Consider the following 21,825-nt stretch of genomic DNA (forward strand, 5'->3'; position numbering starts at 1 on the left):
TATCTGGGCACCTGTATGTACTGTAGAGTTAACTATTAGATGTAACGAGAGGTGAGCTCGTTAAAGTACAAGGATCCTGGGGTTATTAGGTTGTCACTAGAAAAGTAATAACTTCAGAATGTGTCAGTCAGCAGAGTTCAGTGACTTCAAACATGGACTAGTTATTGGATGTTACTTGAGCGACAGATCCATCAGGAACATTTAAACATTTTTAAAGACACCCCGAGGCAACTTTTGGTACTATGATTGTGAACTGGAAATGTAGTAGAATGATGACAACCAGAGACCAGACAGATCTTGTGTTTTTGTGGACAGAGACTGTCAAGCATTGTGGTTGAAGGTGGTTGTGAAAAATGGCATGAAATCAGCAGGAGTGCCAAATGTTACCAGTAGTCCACCTAACACAATTGCTGTGCATAGTGTTCAAAGAACAGGGTACAGTGGCTGAGCAGCTCCACTTAAGCAACACATTTCTGTTGTAGATGGTAAGCAAAGCTTTCAGTGGTGTAAATAGTGATGCCACTGGATAATGGATGACCAGAAATGAATGATTTGCAGTGATGAGTCGTGCTACACCCTGAAATACTCTAGTGGAAGTGTTTGGGTTTGACGAATGCTTGGATAATGTTAGCTGCTATTGTGTATAATGCTAACAGTGAAGTATGGAGGAAGTGGTGGTACAGTTTTGGTTGTGGTCCCCTTCTTTCACTTACGAAAACACTAAATGTAGAGCGTTATTAACATATTTCACAGCATTGTGAACTGCCTGCAATAGATGAACATTTCGGAGACTATGATTGTATCAGCATGGCATTGAATGTTGTCATAAAGCAGAATCTGGGAGACTGGTTAGTGGACAATAACGTTTATGAAATGTACTTGCCTTCCCAGAGCCGTGACCTGAATCGAGAACACCACCTTCGAAGGTCAACTTTACTCCAGACCAACCTTCTCTGGTTTTGGATGTTGAGGAAGACCAGGTTGCCATCCCTTGAGAGAAATTGACACACGTCATTTAAAAAGTCTACCCAGCACAATCAAGCTGACATAAAGACAAATTGTGTTATCAAATGTTTGTAAAAAAACTTAGTGTTTCTCTTCAAAATGCAGTATGTATGACATCTGTACAATGTTTAGTTCTTCTGCAATGAATAATTGCAAGTGTTCCCGGCCTTTATGTACACCCTGTATAACATTTTATCTAAATTTTGGGTTTCGAATCTCCATTAACTGATACTCGTATATTAAGAATGGCAATGTGCAACAGGATATGTTGTGAAGAAGGCTGTTATGTTGCTGTAACTTTTGTTTTGTGTTTTAGTTACATAAAACTTCTAATTATGTTAAGCACCTTCCAAAAAGCGCTTATCTGTGCCAAATCGCAGAGGAAGTCGTCATTTGGAAGGAGAATAAAGAAAAATCAGTTCTTGGGTGTGGACATGAAGCTTAATAATCTTCCTGTACCTCAATCTGAGCTGAAACAGTTACTAGCACCAGTTCCATTCAGTTATCTTTGGAAATTACAGAATGTGTTTCCTAAGTCATCAAACATGTTCAGTAATAAGTGTTCACATAATTTTGATTGGGCAGTGTGTTTTGCACATACCCTGGACAACACAATGATAGAACTTGATTTTATATCTGAGTAATCTACACTTAAAAGACTAGAGTAAAAAAGTAGTCTTTCTGTTCTTTGTTGTGAACTGGCCAGGCTGACCAGGTTCACACAAAGAATGTATTATTTTACTTGAATATTCAGAACTTTTCAGTTGATACTATCTCAAAGGAAAGGAAGATGCAGCCCCACACCCTGTCAATATGTGATGGTGGTCCCATCCCCTTCTTCAGTGTTGTAAAGTGTATGCCTGGAAGCTGAAAGGTCACATATTGACACCTTATTAGATCTTGAAATTTTTCATTCTTCTTTTACCCAGACCTTCACCTTTTAGTGATGTGAATGTATGCCAGAAATGACACATGGTTTGAATTTCACATTGAACTGTGTCATCTTTCCCTGCTGGCGTTAATGTGCAGGTTGCGAAAGTGCATCCAATCGAAAGAGTTGCACTGGCCAGCTGAATAGCCCTCAGGGACTCCCAGCTAATCACACTATAAAACTATTTTAAGTGACATCTCCTTCAGTGCCTTCTGATAAGGATTTACTTGTGGAGGTCGTCATTTGAAAGGATAGCAAATGATCACTTCTCTTGTGTGGACATGGAGCTGTACAGTCGGTGTCAGCGTGAGCTGGCACACTTAACCTTAAGAGGTGCAAGAAAATATTGTTTTCTCCTCTTGTCAAATGCAGCTAAGGTTTTGTTGCAGGGTATACATGCCCTGGGATGTATGGTACAAGTGCGAAATTTTTCATTGTTTCAGTTTTCAGTTAAATTTTTGTAAATATGACTGATAAGAATTGCGACTCAGCATCTCTACTATATAGTGAGTAGCAACTTTCCTTTCCATAATATTGAAACATGAATGAGAGAATAACACCAAAATAAAAGTTAAAGTGCAAAGAAAATGCACCATTTGAAACAACCAAACACAGTGCACCCACAAGCATCTGCTGACAGTAAAATGTCAAAGGCTTTAGGACGAAGACAATGAGGGGCAACAAACTGCTTTTGATGAGCGTTACATCACAAGTGTTAACATTCCTAACAGGTTACAGGAAAACATTCCGAAGCATTAATTTCAAAGTAAATTTCCTTCTATGAAAGATGAATTATTTTACATGTGAGAATGTGCAGTGAACTACTTAAATTTGGAAGTTTTGTCTGTCATCTAAAACTTCCTTTCAGGACGAAGCACCTAAAAAAAATTTCAGGCACATTTGGCCAGCCGTTGATGCGATTATGTAAAATTTTACTGGCACATTTGCGTTTGGTACATGTTAAAGGGTATCACATGCCAAGAAAGACGAGGCTTCAAGTTTAGTTTTTAATATTTATTTTAGTTATTTCACAGATTACAAATTATGCAGTAATGGTGGCAAGAATATAATTACCCTTAAAAAAAGTGAGGGGAGTTCTTGAGCAATTGCACACGTACTTCTCTTTTCTATGAAAAAGTCGACGTGCTTGACGGAATACGTATTCAGCCATGAAATTTTTAGTGCACAACTTTGAACTTTATAATCGTGCTTCCCAAAATTATTCAGCTGCTGCAATTTAAACTGTGCTATTTGGATACTGCCCTCAGAAAAGGCAACAAAAAGTTTTTTACCACCTGTATTGCATGAGAAAGCTTATAGCTTTGCTTGTAGGTATACAGTATGTATACAAATGTTCCTGTTGACTGACATCACGTGTCCTATGCTCCAAATATCTGCTGTCATTGAGTGGCTAGAGATCGCGTGATGTGAGGTATGATTGGCTGACAAAAGCACATCACACAGTGCAATCTAGATTTCAGTGTTTTGGAAGTTAACAATACTGGATTTGATCTAATTCGTGGTTATACTGTATATTCATAATACAGAAATATGCATTGTACATGTTGCTGTACATCAAATATCTTTCCAAAGTGTGTTTCGTATCCGAGTGCTGGAAAGTTCAACACTGGTATTTAAAATCTTTACCATTCAAAGGATTGCTAAATTTCACAGCTTTGAGAGAAAGTATATTGTCAGTTAACTGAGGACAATTGCACTTTTGCCCGTGAAAAAGTGTAAGTTTAAAAATTAAGTGTAATTGCACGTCAGATTCAGTGCCTTCCAAAAAGCGCTTATCTGTGCCAATCGCAGAGGAAGTCGTCATTTGGAAGGAGAATAAAGAAAAATCAGTTCTTGGGTGTGGACATGAAGCTTGATAATCTTCCTGTACCTCAATCTGAGCTGAAACAGTTACTAGCACCAGTTCCATCCAGTTATGATAGGAAACTATAGAATGTGTTTCCTAAGTTATCTAATAGTTGAGAAATTTACAGCTTATGTTAATGTTTCTTGTGCTTATTTACTCTGCAACTATCATGTCTCCTTTATTTCCCATCGGTGTCAGATGTGAAAATAGAAGTATCCTGGTAGTATTCATTTAGATAATGCTGTCCTGCGTGATGCATTACAATAATTGCCAAAAGGTGCTAATGAATTACAGACGTGGTATTGGTGTTTGTACTAATACATTTATGTAAAATTTTTGGCTTCTTGTGCCCCAGTTCCACCAATGTTTTAGATCTCCCTTACATTGTTTTGTTTTTGTTTCCTCTCAACTCACTGTTGTTTCATGACCTTATAGTTTTGCTTGTTAAAAAAAAAAATTCAGGGCAGAATCCCTGACCAGTACTTACGTTCACAAGGCAAAATTTTTCATTGCTGCTCCTGGACACACACACACACACACACACACACACACACACACACACACACACACACACACACACGCGCGATTACCTTTCAGAGCTAATAGTTTCCCTGCTTGGAATGGTGGTTGGAGGTTAAAAAGGAAGTGCACATGTTCTCTCTTGTTACTCCTTTGTATGGTTACTTTCATTACTGTCAATCCAAAGTAAATTGCCATTATACAAGGTGTGATCAGAAAGTAACAGTAATTTTTGTTGTTCTTTAAGAATCTTCATCAACAACTTTTTCCTTGAGCTTATTCCAATCTCAGAAGCACTTCTTTAACTCAATTTTTTTTATGGTGCTTAGCTTCTTCAATGATACTGTTTTTATGTTATCAAAGATGCCAAAATGATGTATCTTTACATTTCTCTTCAGCCTAGGGAATAGAAGTTGTGGGTGGTCATGTACAATGAATACGGTGACTAAAGCAACATAACAGTTGTCTTTTGCCAAAAAATCCTGAACAAAAGCATTGAGGTGAGTGGGAGAGTTATCATGTGCCATTTTCATGAGTGCTTTTGCCACAATTCTGGAGGCTTTCTTCAGATTGCTTCACACAAATGGCAAATAACTTTGAGTAGTATTCCTTATTGACCATACAACAATAAAGCACAAACTCATGATGTACATCGTAATTGGAGGGGGAGGGGGGGGGGGGGACTTTGAGAAAGATGTCGTCGTCGTCTTCAGTCCTGAGACTGGTTTGATACAGCTCTCCATGCTACTCTACCCTGTGCAAGCTTAAACATCTCCCAGTACCTACTGCAACCAACATCCTTCTGAATCTGCTTAGTGGATTCATCTCTAGGTCTCCCTCTATGATTTTTAGTGTCAAATACTAAATTGGTGATCCCTTGATGCCTCAGAACATTTCCTACAAACCGATCCCTTCTTCTGGTCAAGTTGTGCCACAAACTCCTCTTCTCCCCAATCCTATTCAATACTTGCTGATTAGTTATGTGATCTACCCATCTGATCTTAAGCATTCTTCTGTAGCACCACATTTCGAAAGCTTCTATTCTCTTCTTGTCCAAACTATTTATCGTCCATGTTTCACTTCCATACATGGCTACACTCCATACAAATACTTTCAGAAACGACTTCGTGACACTTACATCTATACTCGATGTTAACAAATTTCTCTTCTTCAGAAATGCTTTCCTTCCCATTGCCAGTCTACATTTTATATCCTCTCTACTTCGATCATCATCAGTTATTTTGCTCCCCAAATAGAAAAACTCCTTTACTACCTTAAGGCTCTCATTTCCTAATCTAATTCCCTCAGTATCACCCGACTTAATTGCACCACATTCCATTATCCTTGTTTTGCTTTTGTTGATGTTCATCTTATATCCTCCTTTCAAGACATTGTCCATTCCATTCAACTGCTCTTCTAAGTCCTTTGCTGTCTCTGACAGAATTACAATGTCATCGGCGAACCTCAAAGTTTTTATTTCTTCTCCATGGATTTTAATACCTACTCCGATATTTTCTTTTGTTTCCTTCACTGCTTGCTCAATGTACAGATTGAATAACATCGGAGATAGGCTACAACCCTGTCTCGCTCCCTTCCCAACCACAGCTTCCCTTTCATGCCCCTCGATTCTTATAACTGCCATCTGGTTTCTGTACAAATTGTAAGTAGCCTTTTGCTCCCTGTATTTTACCCCTGCCACTTTTAGAATTTGAAAGAGTATTCCAGTCAACATTGTCGAAAGCTTTCTCTAAGTCTACAAATGCTAGAAACGTAGGTTTGCCTTTCCTTAATCTTTCTTCTAAGATAAGTCGTAAGGTCAGTATTGCCTCATGTGTTCCAGTATTTCTACGGAATCCAAACTGATCTTCCCCGAGGTCGGCCTCTACTTGGTTTTCCATTCGTCTGTAAAGTTTTCGTGTTAGTATTTTGCAGCTGTGGCTTATTAAACTGATAGTTAGGTAATTTTCACATCTGTCAACACCTGCTTTCTTTAGGATGGGAATTATTATATTCTTCTTGAAGTCTGAGGGTATTTCGCCTGTCTCATACATCTTGCTCATCAGATGGTAGAGTTTTGTCAGGACTGGCTCTCCCAAGGCCATCAGTAGTTCCAGTGGAATGTTGTCTACTCTCGGGGCCTTGTTTCGACTCAGGTCTATTAGTGCTCTGTCAAACTCTTCATGCAGTATCCTATCTCCCATTTCATCTTCACCTACGTCCTCTTCCATTTCCATAATATTGTCCTCAAGTACATTACCCTTGTATAGACCCTCTATATACTCCTTCCACCTTTCTGCTTTCCCTTCTTTGCTTAGAACTGGGTTTCCATCTGAGCTCTTGATGTTCATACAAGTGGCTCTCTTTTCTCCAAAGGTCTCTTTAATTTTCCTGTAGACAGTATCTGTCTTACCTCTAGTGAGATAAGCCTCTACATCCTTACATTTGTCCTCTAGCCATCCCTGCTTAGCCATTTTGCACTTCCTGTCGATCTCCTTTCATCAGTTAAATTCAATATTTCTTCTGTTACCCAAGGATTTTTGCCAGCCCTCGTCTTTTTTACCTACTTGATCGTCTGCTGCCTTCACTACTTCATCCCTCAAAGCTACCCATTCTTCTTCTACTGTATTTCTTTCCCCCATTCCTGACAATTGTTCGATTATGATCTCCCTGAAACTATGTACAACCTCTGGTTCTTTCAGTTTATCCAGGTCCCATCTCCTTAAATTCCCACCTTTTTGCAGTTTCTTCAGTTTTAATCTACAGGTCATAACCAATAGATTATGGTCAGAGTCCGCATCTGCCCCTGGAAATATATAATTGTAATTCAACAGTTCCAGGACAAACTATGCTGCTACATATTTTGTGCCCAAAACATCTGGAAAAATTGCTTGGCATGAGCCAAAGGATAGGCAGACATCATCAGCAACCTCTAATGGTGGTTCTCCCCCCCCCCCCTCCCCGAACCATTTTTTAATTACTTTCACATTGTTGCCAGTAATTGATGGGCTAGGGCGTACATCATCTCCATTATCATCTCGACCCTCTTTGAAACTTTTACATCCCTTGTAAACTGGTCTTGTAGTGGATTTGCCAAAAGCCACAATCCGCATTACGAATGCAGAGCTGTTCTTTATGCCATTTTTCAAGCCCAATTTTATGCAAATTACGTGATCGATATTTTTCAAAAACAAATATTCAGCGATTACTCGCAAACATGTAGAACCTTTTCGACTCAGCAATAAACTAAATATTCAAAACAGCTGAAAATGCACACACACCTGTTCTTCCATAATTTTACCGTACTTCCATTATAGGTGAGTTGCCAAATCCCTAAAGTAACTCCAATGTATCAGAAATTGATATTTCATTTTTGTTGTAAGACATGTTGCAGCTCCATGTTCCTAGAAGCCAAATTGTAATGGATAATCTGTTTCAAAACCAGATACAGAAATGAAGGGAACTTCTCATCTTCTCTTTCAGAATTTGTGATATGACTTAGATCAATAATTTGCTCTTGTGATCACTTTTTATCTTTTTAGTTGGATTCTTTGTTGATACTTTAACAATAATATCACAGAAGCAGAGTAAAATTATGTACTGAACCTGCCTAAATCCAGCATGCTTTTTGAAAACTTGGTGGCAACACCATTTTGTTCGGAATGTCTTAAAGTAAACTTATAAATATTGCTTTTGGAATTATCTTTTTAATTAATAAGTCTTAAGATTCAGTTTAGACATTCCTTTCATTAGCTTAAGACTGAAAGCTTGCCAGCTTTTTTATGCTCATCAGAAATGTGAGTTGATAAAAATTGCGTAGTCCACCAGTATTATTTGCTACTGTAGTTTACACTCTGCCTTACAGATGACCGTGACGAAAGACCCAGAACGGGAGGTTCGACCCCCGCCCCTCGCAGTGAAGGAGCCTACATTCCTCCTCGAGGACGGACTGAAATGCGATCTCCTTCTCTTGAGCAGGAGAGGTAAGTCAGAGGAGTTTGATCGTGTTGAAATAGTGCTGCATTTGTGGTGTTTGTTGTATGAGTATCTCCAACATTCAGTACCACTGCCCTTTTCAGCTTCCATCCTGTATCCACCCCTTAAAAATAAAATCCATACACCTCTACTGATTTATCAGGCTTTTGCAAGTAAAATTTTGAAATATTAATGTAATAGACATTTTTTTGTGCGAACCACAAACAAAATTGAGAATAGTGGCCAACCACTCACTTGAAACTGAACAATGAGCCCCACATAAGCAAGCATAGCAGATTAGAAAATCACATTAGCTACTATTATTACCAACTCCTCGAAATGTAGTGTAACTAAACATTCATCTGCAATTTAGTAGATGCTGCCCCTTATATCTGTTTAAAAAATTTAAATGATATAGGGTGTCCAGTAAAGGAGTCCCTTTCAAATTTAAGTATCTAAAAACTGTTAGGATTTTCCATGTTATTAGGTTATGCATGACCATCAGATACTGCTGAAATTTGGTGTGAACATTCACACATATCGCCAGTGAGCAGTGGTGAAGCTCTACTTTCGCTAATATAATACTTCAGGGATGTAGGCATTTGTTTGGCTCCATAGCGTAACTGTCGAAAGTACACCATGAGATTTTGGCTACTCTTCAGATAGAATATTTTCTTGAAAGAAGCAAACCATCTTTCACAACTTTTGTGCTATCTTTAGCAAAATGATGAAAACGATTTCATGGGGAGTTTTCATTTGGATAATTTGAAGTAAAGTTAGCTGAAAAAATGAACAGCTGGGAAAAACAGCGGTTGAAATCGGTCACCTTGATAAATAAAACGTGATCAAGACTGTTTTTAATAGTAAATATGTATAAGACATTGTTCACTGCCACTCCCATAATGTATTCGAAAGTAACTAATGTTAGTGTCTTACATATCCGGAAGTAATTGCTGAATAAACCTGAAACTTTGAATGTAGTAACTTAAACAATATAAAGTTTTAGAATGTAAAATTTAATTCTCCAACTGCTTTCCTATGGTTTGCAAGTAAGGGGCGAAGTTGACGATTTTCATAAAAACTCCAGAAATTGCTGTCTTAGCCACATTTACATAAAGTGTCCTGTGATATCTTTTAACTGTTTTCATTACAAATTCCACCTTGCAAATTATGTAAAAAATCAGATTTGGCTGTGAAATGTAAGAATATAAATCCCTTAAAAATAATGACAAAATGAAATGCATTTAAAATAAGAGCATATTCTACTGGTCCAAAACCAACAAATTTTATTACATTCTACATTTTTAGTATTCTCTAGAGCAGGTATTATTGAAGGTCATGATGATGACGATGATGATGATGATGATGTGTCAAAGAACTTTAAAAACTTCTTTTAAAATTTTAGTATAATCCATGATGTTAATGCAGGTACTTTCTCCAAAATCCAACCACTTGGTGATAGCCTAGTAGATGAGTGCAACAAATGGTATGTTTTTTGTTAAAGCTGTAAGAATTGTATACTGAAGTTCAAAAAGCTGCCAACAGATAGCACTGTAATTGCAATAGATAGTGCCATCCCAGAGGTATTAGTTCCACTGTTGAAACATGTAAAGTGATTAACATACTGAAGGAAGTGCTGGGTATTCCAGTGAATGTGTTTTTATGGTACTGGAATACCACAAGCAACCAGATTCTCATGATTGATAATTGAGGATTTGATGTTGGCTGTGTCTGATTCCCAAATGAAGCAGACTTCCAACTGAATGAGTCGTGAGTAAACAAAACTGGCGTTTTCAGAGTTCCAAAAATCCATATTTGTGAGATTCAATGCCACTATATTATCCCAAAGTTATTGTTCGGGCTGTTGTATGCAGCAGAGGCATTAATGGTCCTTTGTTTCTGTTTAAAAAAAAATCACTGGTGAACATTATGTTGCAATTTTGGAACAGCTTTTCTGCCACTAGCATTTGAGGATTGCCCATGCACAAGTGTGTGTGTGTGTGTGTGTGTGTGTGTGTGTGTGTGTGTGTGGTGTAACCATTGTCTGTACAAATGTGCCCTTGGTAACTGCATCTCCATCGAATCTGACTAAAAAGTTAGTGGTTGAAAATAGCCTGTTGGCAACGAAGTAGTCTACACCAGATTTACAGTTCAAACACTTAAGTTGTACTTAGATATTGAATAAACCACTGTTTATGGCCATTTCTTGATCTACATCTATGTACGTACTCTGCAAGTCACTGTACGGTGCACAGTGGAGGGTGCCCTATACCACTACTGATCGTTTCTTTGTTTCACTCACAGATAGAGTGATGGGAAAAAGATAGTCTATATGCCTCCATGTGGGCTCTAATTTCTCATATTTTATCTTTGTGGTCCTTACGCAAAATGTATGTTGCTCCAATAGGATTGTTTTGTAGCCAGCTTCAAATGCCAGTTTTCAAAATTTTCTGAATAGTGTTCCCCGAAAAGAACATTACTGTCCCTCTGGGGTTTCCCATTTTAGTTCTCAAAGCATCTCCATAACCCTTTTGTGTTGTTCAAATGTACCTGTAGTGTCTCTCACCTGTGTAATTTATGTAACAATACGAGAGAAGGAAAGTTGCTACTCACCATACAGCGGAGATACACACAATCACAGCTTTCGGTCATTAAGGCCTTTGTCAACAGCGCGCGCACACACACACACACACACACACACACACACACACACACACACACACACACACACACACACACACACACACAAAGGGCAACTTCCACACACATCTGCAGTCTCAGAGAGCAACTACTTTCAACTCTTGAGAATGTTGCCGAAGGCCTTAATGGCCGAAAGCTATGATTTTGTGAATCTTTTTATTGTGCCTATCATGACTCAGCATTTCCACTATACGGTGAGTAACAACTTCGCTTCTCTCGTATTGTTACATTCCATTCTCTGTAATTTATGCACAGATAAGCAGCTAGCCACACACAACACTCAATGTCATATTGTATGGTTAATAGGTAGTAATGTAACACTGAAGTGACACTTAAGTTCACACTGACTAAAGTTCTTAAAACAACTGTCCTTGTAAAGTCTGACAGTTACATGAAAACAAAAACCATGTGCACATTAAGTAACCATTAGCAGTAACACGTTCATAGCCCACTTTCATTAGCTATTGTATAGTCATTCGTTAAAACAGTCTCTAAATTACTAAATGAACTTCTGAACATGGAATTTAGATAAAGCAAGGTAAATTTATTATTTGCCTATCTTGTTTGCAGTACATTTCCCTTATTGGCAGACCCAGATGATGATGCCTTCAAACTTACGGCAAACTGAACTAAAATGGCTTCCAGAATGTTTCTTATATAGATTTACAATAATTGGATGTAGCTTTAGTGGTAGTTTTTAACTAAGTTTATACAAATTACTACTAAAGATTTATGGTTTTGAGTGATTAAATGATGAAAGATGATTCGTTTTTATAGGTATTTTAGGGTAGGTTAATAATTTCTGCTGAACTATGCTGGTTAGTTCGCCTAAATATGGAATTCTGTTTCAGTAACAATGTTTTTACTGAATAATCTAATTACTTTGAAACTGAATGAGTGAAAATATTGTTAACGTGTTTTTGTCATTAGCTCTATAAATGCTGTCATTATTTACATACCTTTATCTACTATGTGGGGAAGTGGTAGTGGAATACATGTTTTCATATGAACAATGATAATGTTGTTTTCGATTATCATAGTTTTGTGGGTAAACTACTACCATTAACGAATCTTAAATAACAAGAGGATAATAAAGTTAATTTGGATAGACCCTGAGTCAGTATTTGAGATTTTAGGCTCTGTGTTCATGTCATATAAATTATCATGTTGGAAATACTCATGAAAAAATAATAATTTTGGAGAGAAGAAAAACAAGATGGAAAGAATACACCTGCTTTGTCAAAAATGGTTCATGCAAGATGGGGCCAGACCACAACAAACCAAGCAGGTGTTTTGCATTCTTGGTGAATACTTTGGGAATAGAGTAATTGCATTTGATTATTGCAAATTTTCTGGTGCAGGGATGGATTGGCCTCCATATTTGCTCAATCTGACTCCTAGTGACTATTTTTTGTGGGACACTTTGAAAGACACTGTTGCCAGAACCATCCCACCACACTGGATGAGATGGAATTGGTGATGTGTGTGGCATCTGGAACAATTTCCATAGAGACACTACAGGATGTGATGGCAAATTTCATTGTGTGCACGACCTCAATACTGTAAGAGGTGAACGTTTTGAACAGATTTTTATGTGACGGCAAATACTGCTTGTATAGGAAGAGTTTAACTGCGCGCTTTGATACTGTAAGAGCTGCACAGTGTACAGCACGATCTGTTGGGTACTTTTTGAACTACTTCAATGCTTCAGTATAAAATTTGTACAGTTTTCCCAATAAACAGTACCTATGTAGCACTCGTATATTGACATTAGTTTTTTAGGTATTTCATTTTGTGCCTTCCAAACAGTTCCTAACTGTGTCAAATCACAGAGAAAGTCATTTAGAAGAAGAGCAAAGAAATTTCTGTTCTTGGGTGTGGACTTAAAAAGACCTGTATTCTTCTGGTACTTCAATCTGAGCTGAAACAGCCATTTGCACATACTGTGTTAAATTACCAGTTGGAATATAGAATGTGTTTTATCAATCTTCAGTTACAATAATAAAGAGTTGTTAGCAATTCAGAACTAGGCTGTTGCAGCTGTTAGGAGTTAAGCATATTATTTAACACAGTATGAAAATGTACTGTTGGTAATCAGTTTAATTTGCTGAGTACATCTGCGCCATCAGTAACTTCAAAGATAAAAATAATTGCGCTTTCCTACCTAATGGAGGAGATGCAATGCTTCATAATTTCAAGGTGATGACCAGAGTGCAAAAGATGCAGAACAGCGGCACATATGCAAACGCCACACAAAATACTTACATACATATGTGGATTTTACAGTAAGGATGAATTCTTGAAACACACCATGCTAAACAAGAAAAAATATATAGCGAGTGCATTGTTTCATTATCGCACAGGTGGTAGTTACAGGCTTTCCAAGAACATAGATTACGATGTATGAAATTAAGTCACGCATTTCTACTTCCCAGGCAGTTATCAGTTCAGGTTACGTCGGTGCATAACATATTACAAAATTTATGTAACTGTTTGTAAATAACAAAAATGTCCCTGATGTCAATTACATAATACATTGTACATAAAGTGCAAAAATCAAAGGGGGCCGTATACATAGCTTTCACCACTTAAATGTTATTTCCCACATTTCACATTTTCCTTCATATTACTTCATTGTTGTAATGACCCTTGAAAAGTGTAAAAGCAGGGTTTCACAGTATGTGCTAAACTTTCTAGCAGTGAAAAGCTGTTTTGGTTTAAAGGTGGTGGCTTTTCATTGACATTTTACTATTGGAACATGGTTGCGTTTGTTATATTTATGTGGCATTCATGTTAATGTTCAACAGAATTGTGTACTCTGTATATAAACACACAAAACTTTGTTTTCAGGGTACCAGTACGTAGCAGGGACAGAGATAGCAGCCAGGAAGAAAGTGCGCGAATGCCCAAATACCACGAGGAAGAGACACCGGTGAGTTCTCTTTGTACTAAAAGTTGTAATCTTTACACATTTTGATTTTTTAATGGAGTCAAGAGTCAGTCAAAACATAATAATGGGTAGCTTTTTCCAAATATGACACTTAGTGGACCTGTTTCCTGACTTTTTGCTTTGCCGTGATAATAATTAGAATGATTGTGATACATTGTCTGGACAGCTTTAACATGTGATGTTTTTGTAAGTTAGGGTACTGTTAGTAGTGTGAACACTGATTATGTGAACTGTTATGAACAGTTGTCTACTGCCAGTGTTCACAGTGACGTGTGGGAAGCATATCCCAAATATCTGTGTGTGTGTGTGTGTGTGTGTGTGTGTGTGTGTGTGTGTGTGTGTGTGTGTGTGTGTGTGTACACTTGTCCTTTTTCCCCCTAAGGGAAGTCTTTCCGCTCCCGGGATTGGAATGACTCCTTACCCTCTCCCTTAAAACCCACATCCTTTCGTCTTTCCCTCTCCTTCCCTCTTTCCTGAAGAAGCAACCGTCGGTTGCGAAAGTTAGAAATTCTGTGTGTGTGTTTGTGTGTGTTTTATTTATTGTGCCTATCTACCGGCGCTTTGCCGCTTGGTAAGTCCTGGAATCTTTGTTTTTAATACAATACAGAATATGAATGATAAAGTTTGCAATTACATGCAACTGGCCTAAAATGTAATCTGAAAAGGGATAGTGTCTCAAGAAGAGAAGACTATTAATCTTACTGTTAGGAATGAGAATGGGATGAAACATGATTGTAAAGTAATTATAGTGTTAAGTATAAATCTGTCTTTATGCAAATGGCCCAGACATCCATGAGGATTTGGTTATTTCGTAAGGGGTCAAGATCCAATGTGAGCTGAACAAAACACCAACATAAATGAAAGATCGGCAAATAAATCTTTATGTGGAGAAATATAATGTGCACTCAAAGGAATGTACAAATGTTACTCTCTCTCTCTCTCTCTCTCTCTCTCTCTCTCTCTCTCTCTCTCTCTCTCTCTCTCTCTCTCTCTCAGAAGTATGGAATCTGTATCAGGATTGACAGATAGGAACATGACAGTGTTAAGTTGGTTCGACTGCTGAGATACATATAGGTTGAAGATCTTAGGTAAGGTAACAAACTGTGCCCGTACACGAGGAAAGATGATTTACCTTTCGAAAATCACTGTGAAAGAACTTCTGGTCCAGGATTTCATTGTGAAATTTAGAGAATCTTCAGACACCTCCATATCACTCTGATGGAAATTGAAAATCAGGCTGCTTGCACTCCATCTGTGAATGCAGCATTTACATCAAGAAAGTAAACTGTATCTACACTACACTCCAATACTAATTTGCAGAATTAGAAGTGGGAGAGGATTGAACAAAATAAACAGTAGTGTGGATGATGACCGTTTGTTAAAGTTTGGCTGCATAAACAGTGTACAGTGATCATTTGGTTAATTATTGATTTGAAAGTTAGAAGCAAATATTGTTTCAAAATAAAATTGTCATGTGAGACATTTGTAGTAGTATTGCACAGTTTGTCACCTTAAGTGTCATACAAAAGTAAGTTTTGTATTACTGTCTAGCAAGTCACATTTGATAGGTACAGTCATTTCTTGTATAATCGTGGTTACTTTTTGCAACTCTGCAAAATATACCTATTGTTAATACTGGTATTCCTTCATCTGATCCAGTTACTCTCTCTCTCTCTCTCTCTCTCTCTCTCTCATGAACCCAATCCTTTTGTTTTTGCCTGTGTTTCTCTTACCTAACAAAATTCAATAGCATAAACACCATCTCATTCATTTTTCTCCAGTAACTGCTGTGTATTGGTTATGTGTGTCTATTTTGTGACGTGTTTCAGAGCTTCACGGCATCAAACAAGTTTGCTTATCTGCCAAGTGAAGATGACCCGCAGGCGGCAGGGTCCGACTAGGATGCGGCTTTGTCAACTTCCCGCCAGTCCTCTCCTCTGTTTCTTCAGTAGCTGATACGAAAATTGTAATTTCTTCCAAGTACTCCGTGCACCTTTCAGAATGTTTTTTTGTTATTACATGGAATTGTTTGTAAAGTATATGCCCTCTCTTTTATTTTATTTGCTGATGTGTGATAGTGGAATGTGGTTTATCAGAGTATATTTCCAAGCATTGTCAGGTGAGCTTTTTGTGCTCAAGTGGTGTTATAGATTTACCAAAATTATAACTGATTAAACATTCTTTCTTTTCACCACCCTGGCCCTGTGGGCTGGGGAATGTTGCAGCAGTTTTGCTGATACTATTTTCTCATTCCTGCGAAACCAGACTGACAGTAAATCCGCAGTTCAGCAGCATTAACTTCGGTCTGTGTGAGTGCGCGTGTGTTTGTGTGTATGTATATAATAGCGGTTTCCGTGCAGCTGCTTTTTTCGTTGTGGGGAGATTGTTTCTCTCTTTCAATGGCATGCTGCTACTGCATGGTATACTAATATTCTGTGCACTGGTATTTGATAATAAGAGAATTTTCTAAGCCGTTACGATTGTACCATTGCTACTGAAAATATGTCTGCAGATTGTAATAGCCCATACTAGAAATCAGTATCATGTGTAATAGTTCAAATTGTGTATCATTATTGTTTCATTCAGTCAGTTTGTGTCACAGACTAAAATGTACATGCTTTTTATGATACTGCTGTTGTGCCTCAATCAAAATTGTGCAGCCACATAAATTGTGGTAAGAGTGTATATTGGGCAGTGTTTTGTATAATTTAGGAATAATATTTGTGTCATTTATTATTTTTAAGTCTTTTTCACAGTTCTATATAAATTTTAGTGCATATTTGAGAAAGACAATTAAGTGATACGCTGCCATACACTTGGTACTCTGTATGTAATGAAACTGTTATCACACTTTTCTCTGTAACAGTTTGTTTTAACAGCAATAAATTTCCAAAACCATATCATGCGTGATAAGTTTGATTTTTATATGACATGATGTTCAGAGGTGTTCAACGTAAATGTAGTGTTCTGAGATAGTCAGTTGAGGTATACAAGAAAACTTTTCTTGCAAATCTGTGAGAACCCAAAATTTTTTCCATTAAATAGTTTTGCTCTGGAGTAACCAGAATTTGAAGAAGTGGAATATTTTTAACTCATTTAAGCTTTCTATAATTGCAGTAACATTTGTGTTGGAAACTAAAATTTAACTTGGATTGTTTCAGTAGGTATTTCTTCTCAATTACCAAATATCATCTTGAGACCAAGAAAGAAGACTATTCAAATTGTTATTTTTGTGCAAGTGATGACATTGGATGAAAGAAACGCGTAAGTTGAGGAAAATAATAGTTTGCTCTTCTTCCTTCCAACATACTGCATAATTGTCTCTCCAGTTGGTTGATACTAATTCAAGGACTGAGGAAAAATAGCTGCTAAACATCTCTAGTCTTCCCAAAATCACAACTAGAGGTGAATTGTCGTCCTCACTACTATCACCACACTAATTTATTTCAGGCTGTTCCTTCACAAGACCATCACAGAGCCCACTAACATGTATCTGGATAGTCGTGAGATATCGTGTGAAGCAGTCCTTACCTGCTAAAACATCTTGGTGTCTTTGAATCCTTCTGTAAGGAGTACAGATATCGACTCAGCATTCCAGGTAGCAGTGAATGTGTACATACTCTGTAAATTGTAATTCTTGAGGCAGGCATTTTTTGTGTATATGTTTGTACTGTAGATAAACAGAGGATTTATTCCCAAAACCATAAAGCTTTTCCCTCTATCATGTGTGCCATTCCACAACTAAATGCTTTATTTGGCAAGTGGTTTCCTTCAGATATTAACAATTCTGAGAGATGGGGTTATCTTTGGCTGTTTGTTGCTAGTGTTTGTCAGTAATAAGAGCATTTTTTTCTAGTACCTAAACTAAGTAATCGTGTAAAAAGATTCTACAGACATTTGAGAGTCATAAGGTAAGTAAATTATGAGATAGCATCTTACAAAGTCCTGGTTTTTTTAAACATCTTTGAATTATTATTACTAATGTCAATTTCTCATTTTTGTCAAAGCTGAAAATTTTGGGCTGGTGGTGTAACTTTCAATTATGAATGTTCAAAACACCCCCCCCCCCCCCCCCCCAAAAAAAGTATCCTATAGCTACAATTTAACATTTTAATAAACAGTGAAATTAAATATTGAAAACAAAATTCAAGTGTGGAATGAGAAATTTACTTCGCAGCGAAGTGTGCGCTGATCGCAGCGGAGTGTGCGCTGATACGAAACTTCCTGGCAGATTAAAACTGTGTGCCGGACCGAGACTCCAACTTGGAACTTGGGACCTTTGCCTTTTGCGGGCAAGTGCTCTACCAACTGAGCCACCCAAACACGACTAACGCCCTGTCCTCACAGCTTTACTTCTGCCAGTACCTCGTCACCTACCTTCCACTTGCCCGTGAAAGGCGAAAGTCTCTAGTTCGAGTCTCGGTCCGGCTCACAGTTCTAATCTGCCAGTAGGTTTCAGAATTAAAGTGCGGTTTTTAAATTTTATTTGATGTGTGTGTAAGCTGGTGCATCTTTCTAGAAAATTAACTGCAGTGAAAACGTGTAACTACATTGTTACTGATGGCTGCTGTCTTACAGATACTGGCAAATGAGGAAGAATTTTAAAATGTGGTATCTTTAGATCCAGAAGCATCGGTACTAATAAATTTTCGCATCTTCGCACATTCTAGAGGTGGGCAGCTTGGCAAGACATTTAGCACATTGCACTGCACTAAAACACAGTTGATAATAGGAATTCTTTTAAAACATATTACACACAAGATCAATAAAATAAAAATCACAGCCAACAGCAGCAGCATTCAAAAATAAGAAAAAATTATTTTTATTGTTTCAAATTCTAACCACCATTTTATAATGAAGTCAAACGAACATGATTTATCATGTTTGGATTTCGAGAAAATACCTGGGATGTCAGAGGAGACCATATTGCGTCACATGGTGAAGTGGAAATTTCTATAAAAGTTGCTACTTACTAAAAATAAATATTAAATCAATTCATCTGATCCATAGATCAACTTGACACCAATCTGTCTTCTAGTATTTGAAAGATTTTTCTTGAAAAGTTTTCCTTGTTCCATTAAGAAATTGGTATTTTAACTATAAATGCAGTATGTGAACCAGGTGTGTAAAAGGATTCAGTTGTGCTGATAAAACCATGGGCTCTAGTGAAGTGTTGTCAGTGAATTTGATAGAATGGAGTTCAATGTTATTATTTATCAATTATAGCTGCTCATTATTTAAGAATCATATTAAGGGCAGTGGCCATATTTCAAATTTTCTCAAAATTGGTTTTAATTCGCAAATTGTTTTATGTTTACTCCTTAAAAGTGAAATTCTGTTGAACGTAGTGTTCACCAAAAATGTCATATTGCCACTAATTTCACTGGGATTATTGCAAAGCACTCGTTAAATCTGGTAATTTTTTAAATATGATTACATCAGTTGGGTTTTAGTGTATCAAATAATCTAACTCATTTATATCTTATTTGTGTCCCAAGGTATGAGTTTACTTTCTTTTTACGTCATGTATGTTTTTAAGGAATTTGATGGAAGAGCAGTCATTAATCTCTAATACAAAAATGTCCCAGCATTTCTTTCAGTTCCTGGGTGAATTAGGTTAACCACGTTTAGATAAAATGTTTCCCTTTGAGCTCCTGTGGGAAGTGTGATCCTTCTCTAGTTGTTCTGTTTTAGCAACTAGTACATTTTCTTCAGTGGTGCTAAAATACATTAGCATCCTGGCAAGTTGTTGCAATGTGTAACTCATGAGCTTGGGTAAGTCACACATTAGTGGAGGAATTCTACTTATAAGACTTGCATGTAAAACATTAGCCTGCACTATATAAATAGTTCTGGAATCACGATCAATAACATGGCTTGTATCATCTTGACGGTTTGTCACTTTGGAGACAATAGTGGGTGTTTAATTCCATTCCATGAGAGACCAAACAAGACAAAGAAAAATAACTTTCTTTCTTATACTGCCCTGTTCTCCAAGTATGACCCACTGAGATTCTTAATGTACAGTATTTATCTAACTTAAGGCAAGTACCTTAAAACCTGCGTCAAAAAAATTGTAAATTTATGCTAGTTACTGATTGTATTTTAGTAATACAAGGAGGAACAAACAAAAAGAAATTGTTTGCTTAACTTTATCTCCACAGCCCTGTTTTTAGATATCTAAGCCAGTAGTCCATGATATCACTACTTTTTTAATCATCACTATTGTCTTTATTTGTAAGCCTAATGTCATTCTTCCTTCGTATTGCATCCATGGCATTGGATATGCAGCACTTCCGAATCTCTTCACTGTAGAGTCAGTTGGTTCTTTTTCATCATAGTGATTTAAAATTTTGTTCCAATGGCCCAGCATTCATATTGAGGGTTTCTTTAACTTCCTTTTGGAGTGAAGGCATGTTATTTTTCAGTCTGTTCACAACATTAATTACTGCGTTGTTGTTTGATATCTGAACCTTTACTTCCTGGATGAAGTTTCCCCTGAAAGAAGCCAGAAACATCATCTTTGTTCTGAACATCCAAAGAGTAGCCTGACAAAGAATTGAAGTCAAATTAATCGATGTGATATATATGAGAGCTCCATTCCATTTCACTTACTCTTTTATCAAATACTTTGAAGCTCCAGTGCTCAGATGGCAGAGACCGAAAACTCTGAATCCCTGGTCAAATAACATGGTTACTTCAGCATTTGCTCGCCACTTTTGAGATCCTATAATTCTGGAACGAAATAGCAGCAAAAACTCTTATTGATGAACATGAATGAGTTTTGTAGGGGGCAGCTGTGTAAACTAAGCATAGTGTTGGCACGTAGTCAGTCATTCCTTTATTATGTTACTTGCATGAAATGTCACTGTGATGACAGTTTGTGTTCAGTCGCAAAGGAGAGGCTTGTCCTCAGAGAGAAGACAGGAACACGAGGCATAGGAAAACTTGCTCCTTCCCCAGTCAGAATTTGTGCCTGCATCCTTGGTGGGGAATACCTCGCCACTGCCCTGCATGTAGTCATATGTACAATTAAGTTAGCATACTATTTAGAATTGTATTTTATCAATGGCATTTGCAAACGATTTAAAGGAGATGTGGAAATGGAGAGAGTAGAAGAAAAGCTAAGTGCATGGGAGGAAGTGTTGCGACAGTATGGATTGAAATTTAATGCAAACAAGTTTGACGTGATGGTGAGAATGAGGAATAAGAGGAGAGTAGTGAGGTTTGTAAGTAATGAAGGCAAGTAATAAAGAAGGTGGGGTAATTTAAAGTGCCCCAGGGTATAACAGGATCAAGAGTATGAATTATAAGTAGAATAGTGAAAGGGTTAGGGAGGCACACGGATTCTTGCAGTGTATAAGAAGCTTGGTATGCAGCAAGGATCTAACATCAAAGAGGCTCTATACAAGGGAGATAAACTATAAAGCAAGATACAGAAAGGGAAGTAGATCTAGATGAAGGCAAGATAGGAGACATGATACTGTGAGAAGAATTTGACAGAATTCTGAAAGATATAAGTCAAAACAAGGCTCCGTGAGTAGACAATATTCTGTCAGAATGACTGATAACCTTGGGAGAGCCAGCCATGACAAATTCTTCCATCCAGTGTACAAGATGTATGATACAGGCAAAATAACCTCAGACTTTCAGAAGAATGTAATAATTCCACTTCCAAAGAAAGCCGTTGCTGACAGATATGGAATTATTGAACTATCAATTTAAAAAGTCATGGCCGCAAAATAGTAACACACATTCTTTACAGAAGAATGGAAAACCTGGTAGGAGCTGACCACAAGGAAGTCTGAGTTCCAGAGAAATGTAGGAACACGTGAGGCAGTACTGATCCTATGATGTAGCTTTAAGATAGGTTAAGAAGAG

At 37.4% G+C, this 21,825-nt stretch overlaps 1 protein-coding gene across 2 annotated transcripts in view; it reads left to right on the forward strand.

Moving 5' to 3' along the window:
- The window catches only part of LOC126293637 (eukaryotic translation initiation factor 4B-like), a 51,126-nt gene extending 34,282 nt beyond the window's left edge, over positions 1–16,844 (forward strand). For both annotated transcript variants that reach the window (XM_049986911.1, XM_049986912.1), the window contains exons 8-10: positions 8,185–8,302; positions 13,845–13,926; positions 15,774–16,844. In XM_049986911.1, the coding sequence (XP_049842868.1) occupies positions 8,185–8,302; positions 13,845–13,926; positions 15,774–15,845 (272 nt within the window). In that variant the 3' untranslated portion in view covers positions 15,846–16,844. The remainder of the gene's footprint in view (positions 1–8,184; positions 8,303–13,844; positions 13,927–15,773) is intronic.
- The last annotated feature ends 4,981 nt before the right edge of the window (positions 16,845–21,825 follow it).

Source organism: Schistocerca gregaria, chromosome 10, assembly GCF_023897955.1.
Source record: "Schistocerca gregaria isolate iqSchGreg1 chromosome 10, iqSchGreg1.2, whole genome shotgun sequence".
Lineage (NCBI taxonomy): Eukaryota > Metazoa > Arthropoda > Insecta > Orthoptera > Acrididae > Schistocerca > Schistocerca gregaria.